This window comes from Numenius arquata, chromosome 1 (genome assembly GCF_964106895.1).
Source record: "Numenius arquata chromosome 1, bNumArq3.hap1.1, whole genome shotgun sequence".
In the NCBI taxonomy this organism is placed as follows: domain Eukaryota; kingdom Metazoa; phylum Chordata; class Aves; order Charadriiformes; family Scolopacidae; genus Numenius; species Numenius arquata.
Window position 1 is genome coordinate 123424297 of NC_133576.1, and position 20430 is coordinate 123444726.

Below are 20430 nucleotides of genomic sequence, written 5' to 3' on the forward strand. Positions count from 1 at the left end.
TCATCTGAATTCTGCTAAACCGTAGATTTGCTACTCCTTTTTTTATTTCATGCAAAAAAGGGAGTGTCTAAACAACATGTTCATAACATGGCAGGGGCGTTGACCATTCTACGATTCTATGATCTAAAATAGGATCTACTGCAATGTAGACAACCTACTATCAAATATCTCCCAGGGATTCAATACAGAACTGAGTTATCCAAAGAAAATCCACAATCCAAGTACATGTATTTCCTTAGTAAGAAAGAAAAATCAAAGGAAAAATGCCAGAGTTTAAATAACCATTTCAGCCATGGCTAATGATGCCACTACAAAGAAAGTAAAAGATTAAGCTTTTCAACTCAGTTAAAACATTTGAGGCTACAGATGAAATGAATAAATGTTGAATCAAAACAACCGAATTAGTCAGAAACTTTAAAAAAACCACCAGAACCTAAAAATACAAACCATTATATAAAACAAAGAAACACAGAATTTCATTCTATCTTTCTACCACAGAAAGGGGGATGGGGAGGAATGAATCAGAAATCTTAATTACAAAATTAATGCTGGTGTTCTTGCTGGCAGTTTTTGCCCCCTACTCCCCCTTTTCTGACATGTGACAAAAGCGGAATTGCCATTATGTCTGATATGGTATAAACTCTTTGTTTACATGATCTAAAAAGCCAGTGTTAATAATCCAATATAATACCTATAGAAGATGTAGCCACACTGCGAGTGTATGCCAATCGTTTTTCAAACCACACAGCTGGATCCAGGAATTTTTCCATGCAGAAATAACGAAACACAGGTTGAAAATTCTCGCAGACTTTCATGAATATGTTGTATTTTTCTTCAAAGTGTTTCTTTTGTGCATCCTTAAAACACATAAGAAATGTTTTCCCCATGACTGACTGCTTTGGAAAGAAATTACCTCTTCCTTTAAGGAAATACATCCCTCCTTTCTACTGCCCCTCCCCATCAAATACTGTTCTCACTCCTTTCTCTCTCTGAGCTATGAATTAATGTATTTTTCACAGCAATCATTAATGCACCTATTTATCTGTTTTACTAAACAATTCTATTTTCATACACAACTCATGAGTTACATGAAAAAACCCACACTCCCATTCCCATTTCTTTGGTTCAGCAGGTGTATGTATTTTATATCCGTGTACAGGTAAATGCATCTTGTTGGGAGACACTTCCCCTTCCGCCCTGTTCTGGTGCCTTTGCTTATCTGATGGCTTCGTGTCACTGTCAGAAAGTCATTCTCACTCATTCACATGCCAAAGCTGCACAAAGCCAAAACTAAATATACTTTTATCCTGTTAATACTATACAGATTTAAAAGGAAATAATTTCTTGCACAGTCATGGCTATATAAAGTAACAGGTAAACCTGCGTGCAATTTTCTAAACGTAGGGTGAGGTGGTTTGTGGAACTAAACTAAACTAAAAGCCTGAAGATCTGCTAATTCTATGGCACTGGTTATATTCATTATTATATACTAAAAGTATAGTATATATATCATTCTCTGTAAATTTGAGCCAGCTATTTTTTGTTTTAGTTATTTTGACTCACCATCATTATTTTCTGACAGTCATAACTGGAGTAGTCTTTTGGCCTGTATCTCTTGTGAGCTCCCTCTTCGGCATTCACAAGGAACTCCCCGATGGGAGTTGTTCCCGAGCACCACTCCAGAACGCCGCTTCTCTGAGAAAGGGGAACCACCTGTAAAAACAAAACCAGCGCTGCCTGGGGGAAGGTGATACACACACAGCTATGAATAAGCACCCCGCAGATCCCTGATGCCTGTTTGTGTTTGTTTAAAAAAACAAAAGACCAGACCTTCCAGCTGACCACAATATATATTTTAAATACACATTTATACATACATAAAATGCACTCCAGGGTTTTCTACCAAATACTTGCAACTTTTTCCCTAGTCCAGAGAACCTTCCAATACGTACTTCAGTACAACTTCATGATTCTACTCAATGTGCATGCTGTGTCGCTATTCTAGGTGACCTGTGACTGCCAACAGCTTGCTATGCTTGAAGGGGATAATACAAGCATTGTGCGAATTGCACATAAAAGTAAAATCTGGACCAAAGACGTGGTAGCTGCGTGAATATATTAGGCTTGTCTTGGTCTGCTTCCCACCTTAGGGAACAGTGCTCACTTCGAAACTGGCAGTAATAGTTATCTCAATTACTGTAGCAGCCCGAACTGGCAGAATGAATGATCTCCTGTCCTCAGAGAAATAGCTACTGCCTGTTTCTTTCAATTTCCTTTCCTTACGAAAGTCTCTTTATCTCATAATACAACCCCTATTCTCTTTTTCCCTGCTCTCATTCATTTTTACACACGTAAGAACCTGAGTCTTCATTGAAAATTATTCAAAAAATGTGACTAACTCCACCTGTGAATTGTTAAAACTATGCTAGCAATTCAGATAAGCTCCTTTAGAGATTCTGGAGTGCACATTTCTCATTTGTCAAAGAGAAGAACTTTTACTTAGAGAGTACTTATTCAGAGATCACCTTCACAGTTATTATTATAATCCCAAACACATAAAAGGGGAGGAGGGGAGAGTTCCTGTTCAAATACATTTTCTGCATTCGCAGTAAGAATTTATTGTTGAATATTCCCAATTCCAACAAAAACAGTTCTGCAATTCAAATTCAGCACGAACCGACCCCAGATGGGACTTTTGGATACAACTATAAGGAACACTGCAAGACTAAAATTAATTCTTAATTAATTAAGGAATATCAGTAGACTAAAATTAATGAGAATTCATAAACAAAATTGTATGGTCAAGTTTGATGACTAGCAACTTACAATTCAAGTACAGTGCATGACTTAATTTTTTTTCAGTTGTAAGTTCATATAAAGAAATCTTTGAAGAGCATTTAAATATATATTGGGTATCAGAATTTTTTTAAGGATTTGGAAAAAATTTAATTGCAATAATTGTTGTAATTGTAATAATTAAATTGTATTAATTGTTCATTCCATACCTTAAGGAGAAGTGATTATTTTAAGAACACATAAATAAATACACTTTTATATAGTCTTTGGCTTAAAAAGAGGAGAATGCGGAAATACGCTTTATCGGCAGCATTTACTCCTCTGCTGCAGCAGCTCTTCAGGGTTACCTTGTATCTTCGGATAGTTAGTTTTCTCTTCCGTGTTTCAGTGTTTTGCTGGAGCAATGTATTGCACATCTGGAAAACCTGCTGCATAACAGCATCTTGTCTCAGGTCATCACGCCCCTTTAGCATAAACAGGAAAAGCAGTTAAAGAACGCTTTCCAGCATCCAACTTCTCGATGGCACAATAGAGTTAAGCACAGAAGGGACACCTCTCTACCTGCTGGTCACACTCTTCCTGATGCACCCCAGGATGCCATTGGCCTTCTTGGCCACAAGGGCATATTGTCGGCTCATGGTCATCCTATTGTCTACCAGGACTCCTAGGTCTTTCTCCTCAGAGCTGCTCTCCAGCAAGTCAGCCCCCAACCTGTACTGGTGCGTGGGGTTATTCCTCCCCAGGTGCAGCACCCTACACTTGCCTTTGTTGAAGTTCATCAGGTTTCTCTCTGCCCAACTCTCCAGCCTGTCCAGGTCTCGCTGTATGGCAGCACAGCCCTCCGGCGTGTCAATGACCCCTCCCAGTTTTGTATCGTTAGCAAACTTGCTGAGGGTACACTCCATCCCCTCATCCAGGTCATTGATGAATATATTGAAGAGGACTGGACCCAGTACTGACCCCTGGGGGACTCCACTTGTTACAGACCTCCAACTGGACTCTGTGCCATTGGTCATGACCCTCTGAGCTCTGTCTTTCACCCAGTTTTCAATCCACCTTAGTGTCCATTCATCCAACCCACACTTCCTAAGCTTACCTATGAGGATGCTGTGGGAGACTGTGTCAAAAGCCTTGCTGAAGTCAAGGTAGACAACATCCACCACCCTCCCCTCATCTATCCATCCAGTCGTGCCATCATAGAAGGCTATCAGGTTAGTCAGACATGACTTCCTCTTGGTGAATCTGTGTTGACTACTTCTGATAGCTTTCTTTTCCTCCGTATGCTTTGAGATGACGCCCAGAATGAGTAATAAGAATTACTTATTATTACTTTGTAATTTCCTTTATTAAAACATTCCTGAACAGAGAAAACTTACACTGAACTGCGAGAAGTCTGCTATGGTACAGAAGTGATAAATGAGAAAACTGATGTGAGAACTTAAAAAAAATTCCAACATGCCAAGTCTCTGAGACGTCATTACAACTGACAGAACCCACCTTAACCAGCTGCCTCCTTTCTTTACCATCTGATCCTACACAATCTATTATTTTAGGCAGATTCAGGCCTCCCGCTAAGCGAAATTCTGGCTTAAAAGACTTTATTGTCACCAAATTTTCATATTGTCCTGTAGGATCCACCTGAAATTATAAGTAAGTTTAAAATTAATATAAATATTACCTCCTAAATATTACTTCACTCAGAGAAAGTGGTAATGAGTTGTTTGCAAACCTTGTTAGCAGGCTATATGCCGAATATTAATATGAGCATTCCATCATCTGCAAGGATAATACCTACAAAGGCTACACAAATAAGGTGAGCAAAGGAGTGAGCGTGATTCCTCCTTGTTCACCTCACTGGCAGAGGGACCGTGGTGCTGCAGACTTCCACTAAACAAGCTCTGACACCATTTCAGCCTCTCCCAACGAACATCTAAGAATGAGTGCCTATGCACCCATCCAGTCAACCACTCACGCTAATGGGAATGGATCATTCACCTTTACTGAATGGTAAAAACATATAAGCTGGCCATTTAGGAAGAGCAGAAGAGGCATATCTATTACTTCTCACATTTTTACGGACAGTTTCTCCCTGAAACTCTGAGATAGCACCTACAAAATAGGAGATTCAGATTCCCAAATCCTGTCTGTGATTTAGGTAGCTCATCACCCCCTTTGATAATGAAAGATTAGTCAGTGGTAACAGTGGCAAAGCCATCTGCATACAGTGAGCCACTACCTGGCAAATGTAAGACTTGGAGTCAAGGTCTTCTAAGGCCTAAGGAAGCCATCTCACCCTGCATCTCCCACCTGACAGGAAAGTACCCCTGGTAGGCTGGCCTGTAAAGAACATGGAACGTGATGAAGAGACATATGCCCTGACTGCAAATTTGAAGTTGATTCTATGAGTTGATACTATAGTGCATATTTATTTTAACTTGTTACCTTAATTTCCATGGTGGGAACAACAACATCCTCAAAGTTCTTCAGTTTAATAATTGGCTGGTCAGCTGGAATACTTATTCCTTCTGTAATTAAAATGAATTAATATTTTTAAATTCAGAACCATAAACATACATTGAAATTCACAAAAAACAGCTTACATTGCTTTTCGGGCCCAAAACCTCACTGCACACTTCTGCAGAGCTGATGAAGATGACCACAGGACAACTGGAGTTTTCTGGAGTTTCATGCTCAGAAAGTCTGAACCTTACATTGCAAGTTAATTACTATGACTTTTAATCCAGACTCAGTTCTACATTTATCAAAAATAGGACACAGTGCTAGCACAGTGTCTACTTTAACTGAATATTAATATTTAGAAATATACTTTTTCATCCAAGAAAATAAAATATATCTTCACTATTAAAAACAAAAATAATTTTCCCAAGACTTACTTCTTTTAGATTTCCATGGATTAGCATCTAGATTTGCTAATGTGATGTAAGCATCACAAAGTGCTTCAACATTTCTAACCATATGAGCTCTCCTTTTTCTTACGATACTGATTATGTTGCGAGCAGCCTTCATTCTGTCCTAAAAAACTCCAACACAATACAAATATCAGATCTTGCAAACTACACCTTGTAAGATTAAAGATGCAGCATAACATGCAGTCAAACAAGTACAATTGAGACAAATCCTATGAAAACAGAGAAAATTGCAGTAATGGACAGCCCTTTGTGATATGAACAGAAATAATTTGAAAAAAAGTTCTGCATTGTCTAACCTGAGATAAAGAGTAAAGTAAAATATTATTGGGGATGGAGAGGGAGCAAATCTGTCCAGGCAAAGTGCAAAAATTCTTCAGAAAAAGAAGGGACAGGCAGTTTTGGATGTTCTTCCGCCACCCTCCTGCTTCCATTATTTCCTCCCAACTGAAGAAAAAGCCTTTATGCAAAAGGCAAAAATCTGACCATGTGTCCCTTCCGTGCCCAACTCTGAGAGACTCAGCTGAGTTGAGCATAATCCTACTCCTAACGGTGGGACCACAAAAGAAGTACCAATCTGAGAGAAAGGCGAAAAAAAGCCACATAAAAATGTGGTGAAAAATTGTATCAGTGTTGGGGGTGGGAGGGTAATGACAAAGAACTATGCCGGGTCCATAGCGATGGGGGAAAGAAGGGGCGCTCACCCAGATGTGAGATGATTCCAAAGACAGGTTCCAATAAAAATTAAGCAATAACAACATTAACATGAAGCCACAGTTCAGTATTACCCATCATCATGGCTTCTAACATATAAAGGTCATATAAAGGAACAAAAGATATACCGCACAAGGCTAAATACTTAGATAGAACAGATGTTATCGCTCAAAGCAGAAAAAATACTCAAATCAGTACGTACTTTTAACAAAAAAACCCCACTCAAGTCTTTGTTGCATCTAAAATGCCTTTTACAGAATCACACATCAAGGACATTTATTACAAAACTCTCCACAATAATTAGGGCTATTTGTTGCAGGAAATGTTAACTATGTTTTGTTCAACCCCGTAATTACTTCTTTCAATAATAATTACCAATGTATAGACAGAAGAAGTCTTTTTTAATATTAAAACCCCTTTTTTCTCTCCTACTCTTTCTTAACAGAAGTCAGCTGATGAGCTCTACATTAATATACCCTTTGACATAATTTTTTTTCACTTTTAAACAAAATTATTATGATTAATAGAATAGAATTTTTTGTAGTCACCTCATCAAGCTGGGAGATTTCTTTCGGTGCATTTTTAATTAATGTATTTCTTCTTATTGCGTCTGGTTTTGTGAGGAGTTCATCTTTGTTAGCATTTGCCAAAGCTAATATTATAAACAAAGTATGATGCGGATGATCCAGTGAAATTCTAGACATTAGCTGTGAGGAAAAACAAAAAGATCCCATCATTGAAAACTGTAGAGAAGAAAAAAAAAATGTCCGTAATTATCATTATTAATTCTATTGAACTTCTAAGGTTCCTAATAAGAAATAAAAAGCAATGCTTTGGTAGTATTTCCACAACTGAAATACATTCAAAGTGTATTCCTACGCCTGCATAAGACTATTCTTATACAACAAGAAAATCCATTAAGTAGCAAGGAAAAAAGTCCCTAGTCTTCTCCCCCTCTCCCCCCCCCCCACTGATTTTGCATCACTCATTTAACTCATTTAGCTATAACTGCACAAAGGAAGATACATATTGTTAAGAAGTATGCACTACTAAGCCACTCTAGATATCTTTAGATACGAAAAACATAAATTACATTATTCAGAACTTCATGAAATCCTAAACCACCCATCATCTTGGTTCCCATCCGAGCAGCCAGCTGGTACATCAGAGGCAGAAACTTGTACGAAGGGATCTTCTCTGCATTTTTCTGTAGCAGAGAAAATTCAGTTAGAAAGCTGTCCTAAACACGAAAAAAAAAATTTAATCATAAAATACCAGGTACTACCTTACCAGGTAAGGGCTTGCAATTTTGGTTTTGTATTTTTTTTAAAACTGAGAGTAATCATTGCTATGTGATCAAATGGCAATCCACTGACTATAACATCATCTTGGTCCAAGCCTCTGGAATGCTACAAGTCCTTCATAAGAAAACTACTATTCTCTATTCTACTAGAGCAGAGCTCGAATATATTGATTCAGAATTCATTTCTAGATTCTTTGGCAAGAGACAATCCTAATCAAAAAAAAATTAAAATCTAGGTAAGACAAGAAACAATTGCATGTTAAAAATAAGAGTAAAGGAACACCTTCTATTTTTCAACGCTAATTATAACACAAAGTGAAGAATTAAATTATACAGATCTCTGTTATAAACAGATAATTCAGGTAAGAATTAACAGATGTCCTGCACGATTCTAGAACTGATAGAACCAGCCTGAGAATGAGAATTTTACTGGTCCCTGGCTACTGTGTTATACAGACAATCTAAAAGCATATCCTTTCACCTAGAAGTATATATAATATAAACTAGAATAACATACTAAAGGATGCTGGAAGAACAGATGTCATCTACCTGGACTTATGCAAATAACACTGTCCCGCATGACATCCTAGTCTCAAAATTGGAGAAACATGGATTTGAAGGATGGACCACTTGGTGGATAAGGAACTGGCTGGAGGGCCGCACTCAAAGGGTTGCGGTCAACAGCTCAAGGTCCAAGTGGAAGCCAGTGACAAGCGGTGTTCCTCAGGGGTCAGTACTGGGACCAGTGCTGTTCAACATCTTTGTCAGCGACATGGACAGTGGGATCAGGTGTACCCTCAGAAAGTTTGCCGACGACACCAAGCCATGTGGTGCAGTTGACACATTGGAGGGAAGGGATGACATCCAAGAGGGACCTGGACAGGCTTGAGAAGTGAGCCTGTGTGAACCTCATGAAGTTCAACCAAGCCAAGTGCAAGGTCCTGCACCTGTGTCACAGCAATCCCAGGCACAAATACAGGCTGGGCAGAGAATGGCTGGAGAGCAGCCCTGAGGAGAAGGATGTGGGGATGTTAGTGGATGAGAAGCTCAACATGAGTCGGCAATGTGCACTGGCAGCAGAAAGCCAAATGTATCTTGGGCTGCATCAAAAGAAGCGTAACCAGCAGGTCAAGGGAGGAGATTCTATCCCTCTACTCTGCTCTCATGAGACTCCACCCAGGAGTACTGCATCCACCTCTGGAGTCCTCAGCACAGGAAGGACATGGACCTGTTGGAACAGGTCCAGCAGAGGGCCACAAAGATGATCAGAGGGCCGAAGCACCTCTCCTATGAAGACAGGCTGAGAGCTGGGGTTGTTCAGCCTGGAGAAGAGAAGGCTCTGGGGAGACGTTATAGCGGCTTTCCAGTACCTTATGGGGACCTACAGGAGAGATGGGGAGGGACTCTTTATCAGGGAGTGGAGCGATAGGACGAGGGGTAATGGTTTTAAACGGAAAGAGGGGAGATAAAGATTAGATATTAAGAAGAAATTCTTTACAGTGAGGGTGGTGAAGCATTGGAACAGGTTGCCCAGGGAAGTTGTGGATGCCCCATCCCTGGAAGTGTTCAAGGCCAGGCTGGATGGGGCTTTGAGCAACCTGCTCTAAGTGGAGGTGTCCCTGCCCATGGCAGGGGGGTTGGAACTCGGTGATCTTTAAGGTCCCTTCCAAGCTGTGATTCTATGGCTAGTATCCAAGGTATATGAAGAACAAGGTGACAACAGTGAAAGATCATGAGATATGCTTAATCATACAGATTTGTCAAATTAAAACACTAAGTTAAATTAAAATGCATTGAGAATTACAGTGGTCTGATGAAAAACTAACTAATGGGCAATGATGACTGAAAAAAGCAAGTTTTGAGGTAAAAATTAAGGAGATATATAAGAAAGCATATTTCACAGCATGATAATTCATCTTCTAGAAATAGGAGAAGGAAGAGAAGAAAGATGGGTAATTTAATGTCAAAGCGTAAGGAAAAGCAACAGCAGGCATATACCTTCATAATTTCATTGACTTTGTCAACTCCAGAATTTTCAAGCCATAGGGAACAGAGTCGGAAGATCCACATATCATGTTCTTCTCCACTTAGTAAGCAGCTGATATAGTTTTCCACTGCTTTACACAGGAAACGTTTGCGATCCTCAGTTAGGGCATGTATGGCACATTCATCCAGTTCCAGTTCTCGCTGAACCTTCACTGTATATCTATGCAAACAGACATTATTTTTAAACAACAAATTATCTCTTAATGAACTTACAGCAAGGCCATCCCTACTTCTCTTACTAATTTAACATTCTTTTAACCTGTTTTGTATGCAGAAGCACAGTAAAATAAACAATTGAGAAACCAAATCGTGGGAGCTATTCCTTTGGTCTATGTCCACACAGACCTGCCACTCTAAAGTAAATTTTCAGTCCACGTCTTTCTTCTTTTTAATGATTTAATCTCAATACTGGTGTAAATGTGAATATCCAGTATAGATAATTTGTGCAAAGACTTCAGTTTCAACAGTTGAAGTTCAATTTTTTCCACTCACTCGCAATTGCTTTTACTAAATCTTTAAGAATTCTTTATTAAGATGAATTCTGCTCTTTCACCAAATCTGTAATGGAGAAAAATCTCAAACTCATTTATTTTGACTCTGTAATGTTTTCTGTGTCAAATAACCTAAACAAAAGCAGAGAATAAATGTGAATTCTGGCCCATGATCATCCATACTGTTTAACTGTTGCAACACACCTTGGCTTAGTTTTGGCCCACATGACCTAGCACTCTCCCAGGCCACATTCAGGCACAGTTCAGAAACTATTTGTAATAAGCACTACAGATTTGGCCACTGTTTTGTGGAGAAGGCAAAATTCAGCTGCGGAGATGTGACAGAGCTGTAACCTTTCCCAGAGAATTAGCAAAGATGGAGCCTTTGATAGCCCCACAGTAACCATCTCTCCATCTGAATGCTCACCTGTTTGTCTGAACTTTACGCTCCCTGATGAGGCCGACCTCCTCCTTGGCCTTCTTCAGTAATGCCTGCTTATTTTCAAACTCTGAGGATTTCATGTAATTCTCAATTCGCTGGTACTGATTATCTGAGAAACGAGCCAAAGACAGGAAAGCCTTCATCTTTCCTTTCTTCAGCTCATCACTGCTGTCTTCACCGTGGCTTGCAGCAATTTCCACAGCCTAAAAGGGAAGTTACAATAATTATGAGACTAACAGTCAGATTAATAGTGCTGCATAATACTCGATTAAACTATTATCACAGAAAAACTGAATGGTTGAGGTTGGAAGGGACCTCTGGAGGTCCTCTTGTCCAACCCTGCTACTCAAGCAGGATCATCCACTTGAACAGGTTTTTTAATGTTGCCTATGATGGAATATATATGCATACAAAATAAAACCTACCAGGCTGAATATCTTTCTCCTAAGTGAATTCAATTTTTGAGGAGTGTTTCAGTGCAAGCAGTCAAAAAGATTATCCTGCATGAAAGAGCTGTAATAACCATACAGGAGTCTCCTACAGCTGTCTATCTTTCAGAGTAACTAACCATGAATTTTTACAATCTTGTATCGTAAGATGGTGAGAAAAAAATAGAAGACAGTCCAAAAAGTGCCCAAAAGAAAAGGAAATGATATGTGAGTCATTGATTCAAATCACCTGAGTGAAGAAAGCATGTAGAGAGTAACAGAGAAAAGCAACTATGTACAGTGTCACAAATTAGCATGAAATATAGAAATGCAGAGTGGACAAATATTAATAAAAATATTTCTACTACTGACTAAGAGTTAAAAAAAACCCAAAACAGTACTTTGAAACAATAGAACAAGACTTTCCAACACCTGAAAAGAGAATATTACAAATACAATGCCCATACTGAAAAACATGGTAAGTGAATGATCTGTCCTGAGAAGGAAAGGATGGGAATGGAGTGGAATAGGAAAGGGAAACTGGACTAGTAGTTGTAATCACTGCACTTCTAAGCCAATCTTATACACAAGTTTCACTGTGAATTCTGTAAAGCCATATTCAGAATATTTTCTAAGATTACAGCATTACGCAATACTATGTGGAACTATATTTTTATAAGAAACCATGTTTTCTACCCAGAAAAATAAAGGCTGCATTGAAAAATTTACATGACATTTTAACATCATATTTTAGCACATCATTATCTCAAAGACTGCACATTTCAGAGACTGGATGCACCTTTTCTAAGTACTTCTGCATGATGACTGTAGGGTTTTCCAAGCATGTTTCTGCTAACCAGGTTCCGCATAGCCTCAGGCACTCTGTATACATCAACTTCAGGTGAGGATCATTCTCAACCTTTGAGAAAGCAAGTTTTGGGAAAAAAAAAAAAAAAAGAGACAGAGGCATCAAATAAAAATACCTTTTACATATGAGATAAACAATTTATAAAGCTTTTAAACCCTGAAAAAAATTCAATCACTTGGGTGTATTAGATGTGATGTATCTACAGAGACATTTACCATCCACATCTACAGTAGTCAATAACCTTAAATCACATTCACATGCTATGTTAGACTAAAGGACAGTGCATATTTTTAAATACCTGAGAGTCTGAACAATGACAAGCAGAATAAAACAATCAGAAAATGTAATAAAATTAAAAATTAAATAAATTCACAGTACATTTCCAGAATTGGAATATCCCCACTTAGTCTGAAGTACCATAATACACTCCGCAGGAAACATTCAGGAATTGCGGTAACTGTGTGCGATCGTTAAATTTTTAAGACAGACCCCTACATGGAAACTTAGTTAAAAGTGCTCTGGGAAGATGATGGAGGAGGTTTCCAAAGGACTTGCCTCCAGATTGGAAGCTCAGCTTTAACTGTATAGTAGGACAAACTTCCAAAGTACTTCCAGTATAGGGTACATATTAAAGACCACCTGATCAAGATGGCAACGCTGACCGTGAAATACGGAAGGATCTCATATCACAGGCTGCGAAAATACAAAACCTCCTTATGTGGACAGGTTAAACACAACACTGGAAGGTGAGAAGGTTTCCAACCTAACTGATTCTACGACTCTCTGCCTAAACAATCCTGTTTGGCCGTTAGGTTTTTCAACTACTGGCACAGAACAATATGTTCACACACACCTCTATGTAACAGGTTTTTTTAAAATAAATTAATTTTTTATGAAGGGAAATAATTTCTCATTTTAGAAAGCTATATATTTCACAGTGGTGGCACTGGAGGCAAAATAACGAATAACGAATTCTAACATTTGCCACTCTCACAGATTCACTTTGAAAACCTGATAAGATTTGCTAATACAGATTTTTTTGCTTTCAGACATTTTGAGAGTACAAAACAGATTTAGTAATATTGCAGACAGCCTTTCAATTTTCTTCCAAGAGAAAGCTTCTAAAAGTGGAAATCGGATCTTAAATAATTTAATTCCCATAAGTTTATACATTATATAACATATACCTGAAACCAATCTGCATCTAACTTTTTTATCATTCTTTTAAGAATATTCAGTGCAAGACTCTCTTCCTTTTTAGCCCAGAAAACCTGAGCTTCTTCTAGTTGCCATTCAGAAACTCCATGTCCCATTGGACTGTATTGTTTGATCTGAAACATAGCTCTTTCTGGAATCTGAAATAGAAAAAAACTTTTATAAGTTTTTTTTATAAGTTTTATAAAACTTTTAATTCTGTAAGTCACACATACATGTATCTCACAGCAAGTTTTGTTTTTAAACTGCATCTTCATTTGCTCTACTTGTGCAGCATATTCTGCCTATCCAATGCTAAGAATTTATTTGCAGCAAAGAGATTAAGTTATTTTTCTATAGACTTGCAGAAAAGCCTGATTTGCAATAAAAACAGACTATGGAATTAAACTTCACAAACACCCAAATAAGTATCAATGTTTAACATTTTAAATTACTTGCAGGTATAAAGTATAGAAATTCTACAATCAATACCTACTGAAACAACGGATTTGTAATTTTTGCTTACTGATTATTATTTCATCCTAAGAGACCTAAGAGACCAAGAGAAAAAATAGTAAGAAAAATGGCACCACCATACCCTATGCCTACTTCTTAACTCCTATCACTGGTGAAGTAATATCCTCATTATTTAGCAATCTAATATCATTATGACAGCACAAAGAGAAAACTCTTTTTAACAATGTCAAATGTCGAGACTAAAGTGTATTTTCACAAGCTGTCCAACCAATAACCAAATCAATCAAACTTTTAAATATGCAAGGTAGACAATTAAAATGTAAGAATGCCTGGAAACGCCAAGGTAAGTTTGAGTACTTCGATTAGTGGTGAGTGTGGTCATTCTGTATGGCATTTGTCCTTCCCCTGATGGATGGCAGTGGCACTAAAGAGGAAGAAAAGCCTTTAGTCGCTTCCTCAAAGACTTTCCTCCATCCAGCCACTTAGTGTTGTCAACTAACTGTGTGCCAAAAGGAAAGGGTTATCATCCCATGGTTTGAATGACTGATAAGGTTGCCCCAAAGGTTGCACATGACCTACAACGCTGAAGGGGCTGAAACGATAGCGTTTTCAGAAACACACTGGCTCAGTCCTTTCAGAACCTTCTAATCCTTCCAAAATACGGCACCTCAATTTCAATCTTTTTCTGTAACTGAAAATCAAAGTGAAAAAATAACTTCTGTTGAGGTTCTTATAGGACACTTATCACCATAGTGTTAGTGGCTGGGCAGGCACGAGATAAAAAATTCATGAGGAAGTAATTCTCCCAAACAATTCTGGAGGCACAGAGTAAACCTTGCAAATTTATGAAATCAAAGACAGCTGCTTACTGATTTCATCATTATTCACAAACAGAGTTAGAACGTTCCTGAAATCAAAGTTTAATACAGGTTTGCACATATGTGAACTGTTAAATATCTTTCCAGGTTATATATTTAGCTGGAACTATTTTCTGCGGAGGTTCTTAGAGGATATTGTTGCTCTATAAATTCTTGTTGAGTTACTCCTCCAGATGCACTAGCCAGAACAAACCAAGGCTGATTCTGGACCTTAAATGCATTAGGAGCTGCAGAAACCACTGATACTGCGAGTCCCATTACTCACAGAGAGAGATTTACCCCAGTGCAATGGTGCTTTGAGAGTATAAAGCCTTGAAGACAACACTTAATATACAGATGCAATGGAGTTCTTTCTCAGTTTTACTCTGGAACACTGCAACAATGTGATACAAATGAAAGCTGGGTATATAAAACTGCACGAAAATAAAGTAACATAGCTGTAAGAGCATTCTTCACTAAAAATTTCATTTTTATATTATCTACCTCATAGAGTAGCTTACAGTTATGAACACAATTCAGAAAACATGCCCATAAATACAATTTATGAGTAAGGTCTACATAGTTTATGTCTCCAACTAATTGATTCATTGAATAAATTTAAAATACAGTTAATCTTTACTTAATGTTAAAAAATGAAGTTCTTTCACTGAATTTCACTGAATTTTTAGAGTTGGAAGGGACCATAAAGATCATCTAGTCCAACAAGTTTTTTATAAACTAAAAAACTAAACATCCATCATTGATCTTTCTGGGAATTTGTTACCTGTGTGTTTTTAGCAGTTCTTGCCAGTCTAGAGAGATCCACTAGATGTTTGGTCAGGATGTCTTTAATACATTCTCTTTTGGCATTTTCATTCTCCTTTTCAAGCAATATCTCCAAAATTACAGTGCGCAGAGCCATGATAGGTTCCTGGAAACGGAAGTCACTGTCCTTGAGAAGCTGGGACTGTCTCTGCCATTTCAAATAAATATCATTCAGTTGTTGAGTAGTAACAGATCTGCAATTGTTAGCAAAAGAAGAAAGAACTCTTATTAATTCTCGCTAAGTATTAGTGAAATGCAAGATGAGTAACAAAAGCCAACTACCGAGGCAGTTCACAGTCTACAGTTCAAAACCAAGAAACAGTCCATAAAACCCTACAATGATTAATATGCAGAATAATTTATCAGGCTTCCAGTTTTGACAAACATGAAGAACAAGAGATCAACGTTAATAAGGTGAACAAGTCCACTGTAAACATTCTTGATTAAGCACCAAAAAATGTTGTGTTAAAGGTCCATCAGCAAAGGGATCATATTCAATCACAGGGGTACTTAAAAGATTAGAGACCAAGACTCCTACCATATTATGTAGGTCATATATGGATTAATATAAGAATAAATTCCAAACTGTGACACTGTAGCCATGTAGGTTATCATTATTTATATTATCTTCTTAGGCAATTCATCAACTGCAAATACCAATGGTTCATAAGGTCCTGGACATGCTAAATGACCGTAGTATGACTATAAACTACCAAACTGATACAACTATAGCAGAAAAAAGATCAGTGTCAATAGCACGACAGAGATAAATACGTCCCTATAATCAAAAAGCAATGTTAGGAATTCAGGCAAAATACCGATGGTAATAATGGTCCATGAAGAAAGTGATCCAAACTGAAACAACTTTCAATAGATCTATGGGTATTATCAAGGAAATGGAAAATATTTTTAGAAAGGAAACTAGAAGAGGATGACTCAGTTACTTTAGTAAACTGAAGGCTAGGAGATATGACTGCTAACTTGGAGTGTACCAGGGAACTCAAAACAGGGGAAAGAAAACAATTATTTAAAATACAATTCTGGCACAATATCAAATAATTAAAACTAGACCACGAATAAATCTAGTCTGGAATAAAGAGAATCTAGATTTGTCTTCACATAGTAAAGCTAAAATCCATATAATTTTTAAGACAAAGTTTTAGATATTCATTAATAAAATTCGTTAAGGTCATTTTATTTTTGTGCTAGACTTGATTACCAAAAATCCTGAAAACTAAGAAAGGAGTAAGAAACAAGCTTAAAAAAAATACCTGGAGAACAGCAGACCTATATTTTCCAACTCTCCAATTAGCTGTAGTCTGCAAAGCGTTGGATATAAAGAATAAACAGACTCAAGGCTGCCTTTGCACAGCTCTTCTACTTCATTCACTCTATGGATTTAACAAAGAAATAGTAAGTTGGTTTTTTTTTTTAATATCCACAAATAATTCCAAAGTTTCATAACATAATTTCCATACAGGGAACAGAACTTAAACAGCAAAACTATTCATTCTAGAATTATTTTGTACTACCATTAAAGTTCAAAAAACTAAGTTTGTCAATAAATGAAAACACAGTAAGAATATATAAACTCCAAAGCCTATATCATAGCTCAGCTAAAGAAGAGTAGTCAGAGTTCACATCCACTCAAGCGGATCGCAAAGGCATGTATACTACAGGAAACGGATCTTCAATTAGCACACAAATTGTACACGTACAAAAGATAAATTTAAGTTTAAAAACTTAGAAATTAAGTTGCAGTCCAGAAGTAGTAATTTTATTCTATGCATAAGTCTTTATTTAAGCCCATAAAACCCCAGTGTAGTCTTTTATACGTAACTTGTGACTACAAACACACACACACACACACTCTCTCTAACAGGAGAATATTCACATACAGTTACCTGGCATCTTTAAGACTGTCATAGAAAGCAGAGAATTCCTTATCTCGTAAAGACTGAAGAGCATCATACAATGATTCATGGTACCCTGGTCTTCCTGTCTCATCTCTTAATAATAAGATAAAAGTAACATAAAATAAAAGGCAAATTATATTTCTCTACAAAGAAATCAATTTTATCTTTATGACAAGTATTTTTAGTAGTACATTTTCTGCAGTTGGATGGATTGCTGTTTTGCATGATAAATAATGCAACCCTTAAATTTTAAATTAATGTAGTGTTTTATAAATTCAAGCTATTCTTTTAAAACAAAGAAAAAATAGTAACGGCCAAAATGTTTGGAATATGGAGAATATTTTCAAGGTTGTATCAAAAATACAACACAAAACTGACTGCACAATAACAATTTAATCATAACACATTTCTCAGTATTATGCTGAAAGATATATATTACAAAATGTATACAAATTCCATTCAGAACCAACAATTTTTTAAATTTACCTTCTGAAATATTTTTAAAAGGGAAAAAACAAAGAAAATCAGAAGGCTGAAAAAAAAGTTTTCAATTTAATTTTCTCTTCTTTGCCCTTTTCACTTTTCTTTATTCTTCTCCTTGACCCTCCTCTCTCCTGCGATCTCATTCACTCTCTTTTCATCTTACATATTGCTTTTCTGCTCCTGTATTGAAGCTGAATATTTTATTTGCCTATGAGACTTATAACCAAAGAGGTTTATACAAACCCTAACCCAGGGACAAAGACAGCCCACGTATATGAAGTTTATTCTGATTGTGGCATGACATATGCCCTTCAACAGGATATGTCTGTGAAGTCCTTCAGGTGCTTCTAAACAATGATCTTAAGACAGTGCAGGAGAAGAGAACACACCAAGAGTATGTCCCCCAGACCCATCTCTCGGTAAGAGTCTAAGGAGAAATCCTCCATTCTCCTGACCACTAGAAGTTAATGTAGGAGGAATTACTGAAGACCCCATCATGTAACTTCTGCTTTTGCCAAAATGTAGTGAATCTATTCTGTATTCCTCCTAAAACATGCAATGGTGCAGCTGTACTAGGAAGGGACAGAGTTCAGACTATAACCTGGCCAGTCATATGAAATAACTAGTGCCAGGCATCCAATTTTACACAAGGGAGGAGATGACTCCTTTTGAGGGAGTAGCCATGAATCAACACTGGTGTTTGCTTATCCAGGTCTTGAAAACCTCTTGTGGCTTACTGAGTAACATTTTCCCCATCTGCTTATAAATTAAACATTAAAAACTATCTATCCCCTATATGTACTGAAGACACATCTATCTACTATCAGTAAAAATGGAAAATTTCAGTTTATATATATGAACAATCAAAATGAAGAATCACTGTGTACAGTTTCCCAGGAAAATGAAAAGTGATGTAGATACAAAATAGATCCAAGTGACAAAGACTGCTTTTCAATTCAATGATTAAGATAAATCAGGTGACTTGCTTCATAGAAATTATATTCTAATGACATTTTTTTGCTTGGAACTGAAGCCACTGCCTTTCACTTAAAGAACTAGCATAAAATAAGTTGGTTTACTTGACAGAAGAGATGTGGCCCCACTGCATATTCCTCCATGCTGCCTGGTAGCGTATTTCCTGTAGTTCCGCACACCACTCGGTGTTTTCATGTTCCAGTCCTTTTAAATACACGGAAAGAGTGTGGCAAAGCCCAAAATTTTGCAAAGCCTGGAATTAACAAAATTACTGAAAGTTGGTTTTCCTCCTTTAATAAACTGAATTGGTTTTTTTTAAAGGCTTTGTTTTACCTTGGGAAACAAAGAAGCCTCTGTGGGTAAGGCCAAATCATTAGTATTTCTAAAGCCAGTACTATATAGGATGAAACTTTTTAAATAAGACTACTAATCACACTATTGATACCTGCAATCCCGGAAAAACAAGTTTCATTACCGCTGTGGCTGGTAGTCTTTGAAATAAATTGCTCTGTTGTGTTTCAAATGAACTACCTGCTCCCATTTCTCCATCCCATCATTCCTGGGTAGTAAGCCAAAACCGGGTTTACCTCTTAATAAACTGTTTTTCCTGGTGAGCATTTGAAGAAGTTTCCTATGACTCCTAAAGTCCTATCTGCTTGAAGACCATAATGACTTTGTAATTGTGACCACTTATCCAGGTTATGTGTGCAGACATTATGAAAGAGAAACACAATGGAATTTTAACAATGATACTAAATAATTTGGGGTAGGAAAAGTACTATAGGAAAATTAAAAGAGGTGAAACACAGATATACCTGTGATATGTTATTACAGAACTGGTGTAAACATTTTTAGGCTAAAAAAGAAAAATATTTTTAAGGGATCAAAATAAGACAACATCAATTCTATTTATTTATTTTATCAGAAATGCCACAGTTTCAGTAAGATAGTTGCTATAATGGAGAGGTTTAAAGAATGAGAAGGCAAAAATAACCAATTGCATTACTTTTTATATCCTGACATTTTAGGAGCTGGCCAAATTCTGTATAAAATTAAATACATTTATTTTAAAATATTTCACAACATTCATTACCCAAGATAGGGAATACTGGTGAGGAAGAGGAGGACTAGAAGCCTTAATGTTTTCCAGGACAAATATTAAGTTATCTTACATTATACAGTTTGTGTGTCTATGACAGTGAGCTGGACTTGATGACCAAAGAGATCTCTTTTAAGTCCTAGAACAACTTTGCACTTACTAGAAATGACTCTCAGTACGATGGATATCAATTCCAACATTCATTTCCTATTATAAAATAAAATTACCTCTATTATTCCTGCCTGGCGAGTAGATGGAGAAAGGCTTGCCTCAAGGTCGTATGTTACAAGGGCTTTCTCCCAGACAGCTTCATGCTCATATGTTCTAATCCTGTTTTAAGTTAACAAGAAGTTTTAAATTGCAGTTCCTTACTAATAAATGAAAGCAATGAATTTAAAGGACAAAAGAACATTAATAAATTATACCGTGCTAATGGCTGCAACATTCTTCCTCCACCACAGCCGTAGAGACTGTCAGGTTCTCCGATGCTTCTATATATGTCCATGAGAAGGTCCTAGAACATGCGCCATAAAACAAAGAATCACCTCTTTTGGAAACAGCTCAAGTGAGTTTCATACATATCAATGGG

The 20430-nt window shown here is 37.1% G+C and overlaps 1 protein-coding gene across 5 annotated transcripts in view; it reads right to left on the reverse strand.

The window, feature by feature from the left end:
• The window catches only part of ATM (ATM serine/threonine kinase), a 72010-nt gene that overhangs the window by 4922 nt on the left and 46658 nt on the right, over positions 1–20430 (reverse strand). For 2 of the 5 annotated variants that reach the window (XM_074162277.1, XM_074162203.1), the window contains exons 40-57: positions 20267–20355; positions 20069–20171; positions 18847–18995; positions 17273–17377; positions 16640–16759; positions 15328–15562; positions 13203–13370; positions 11947–12066; positions 10705–10922; positions 9739–9946; positions 7531–7644; positions 6986–7144; positions 5691–5829; positions 5239–5321; positions 4294–4434; positions 3144–3260; positions 1564–1713; positions 692–857 (exon numbers count right to left, since the gene is read on the reverse strand). In XM_074162277.1, coding sequence (XP_074018378.1) covers positions 692–857; positions 1564–1713; positions 3144–3260; positions 4294–4434; positions 5239–5321; positions 5691–5829; positions 6986–7144; positions 7531–7644; positions 9739–9946; positions 10705–10922; positions 11947–12066; positions 13203–13370; positions 15328–15562; positions 16640–16759; positions 17273–17377; positions 18847–18995; positions 20069–20171; positions 20267–20355 — 2584 coding nt within the window. Of the gene's footprint in view, positions 1–691; positions 858–1563; positions 1714–3143; positions 3261–4293; positions 4435–5238; positions 5322–5690; positions 5830–6985; positions 7145–7530; positions 7645–9738; positions 9947–10704; positions 10923–11946; positions 12067–13202; positions 13371–15327; positions 15593–16639; positions 16760–17272; positions 17378–18846; positions 18996–20068; positions 20172–20266; positions 20356–20430 lie in introns of all 5 variants that reach the window. The other 3 variants (XM_074162363.1, XM_074162446.1, XM_074162121.1) reach the window with 2 other exon arrangements.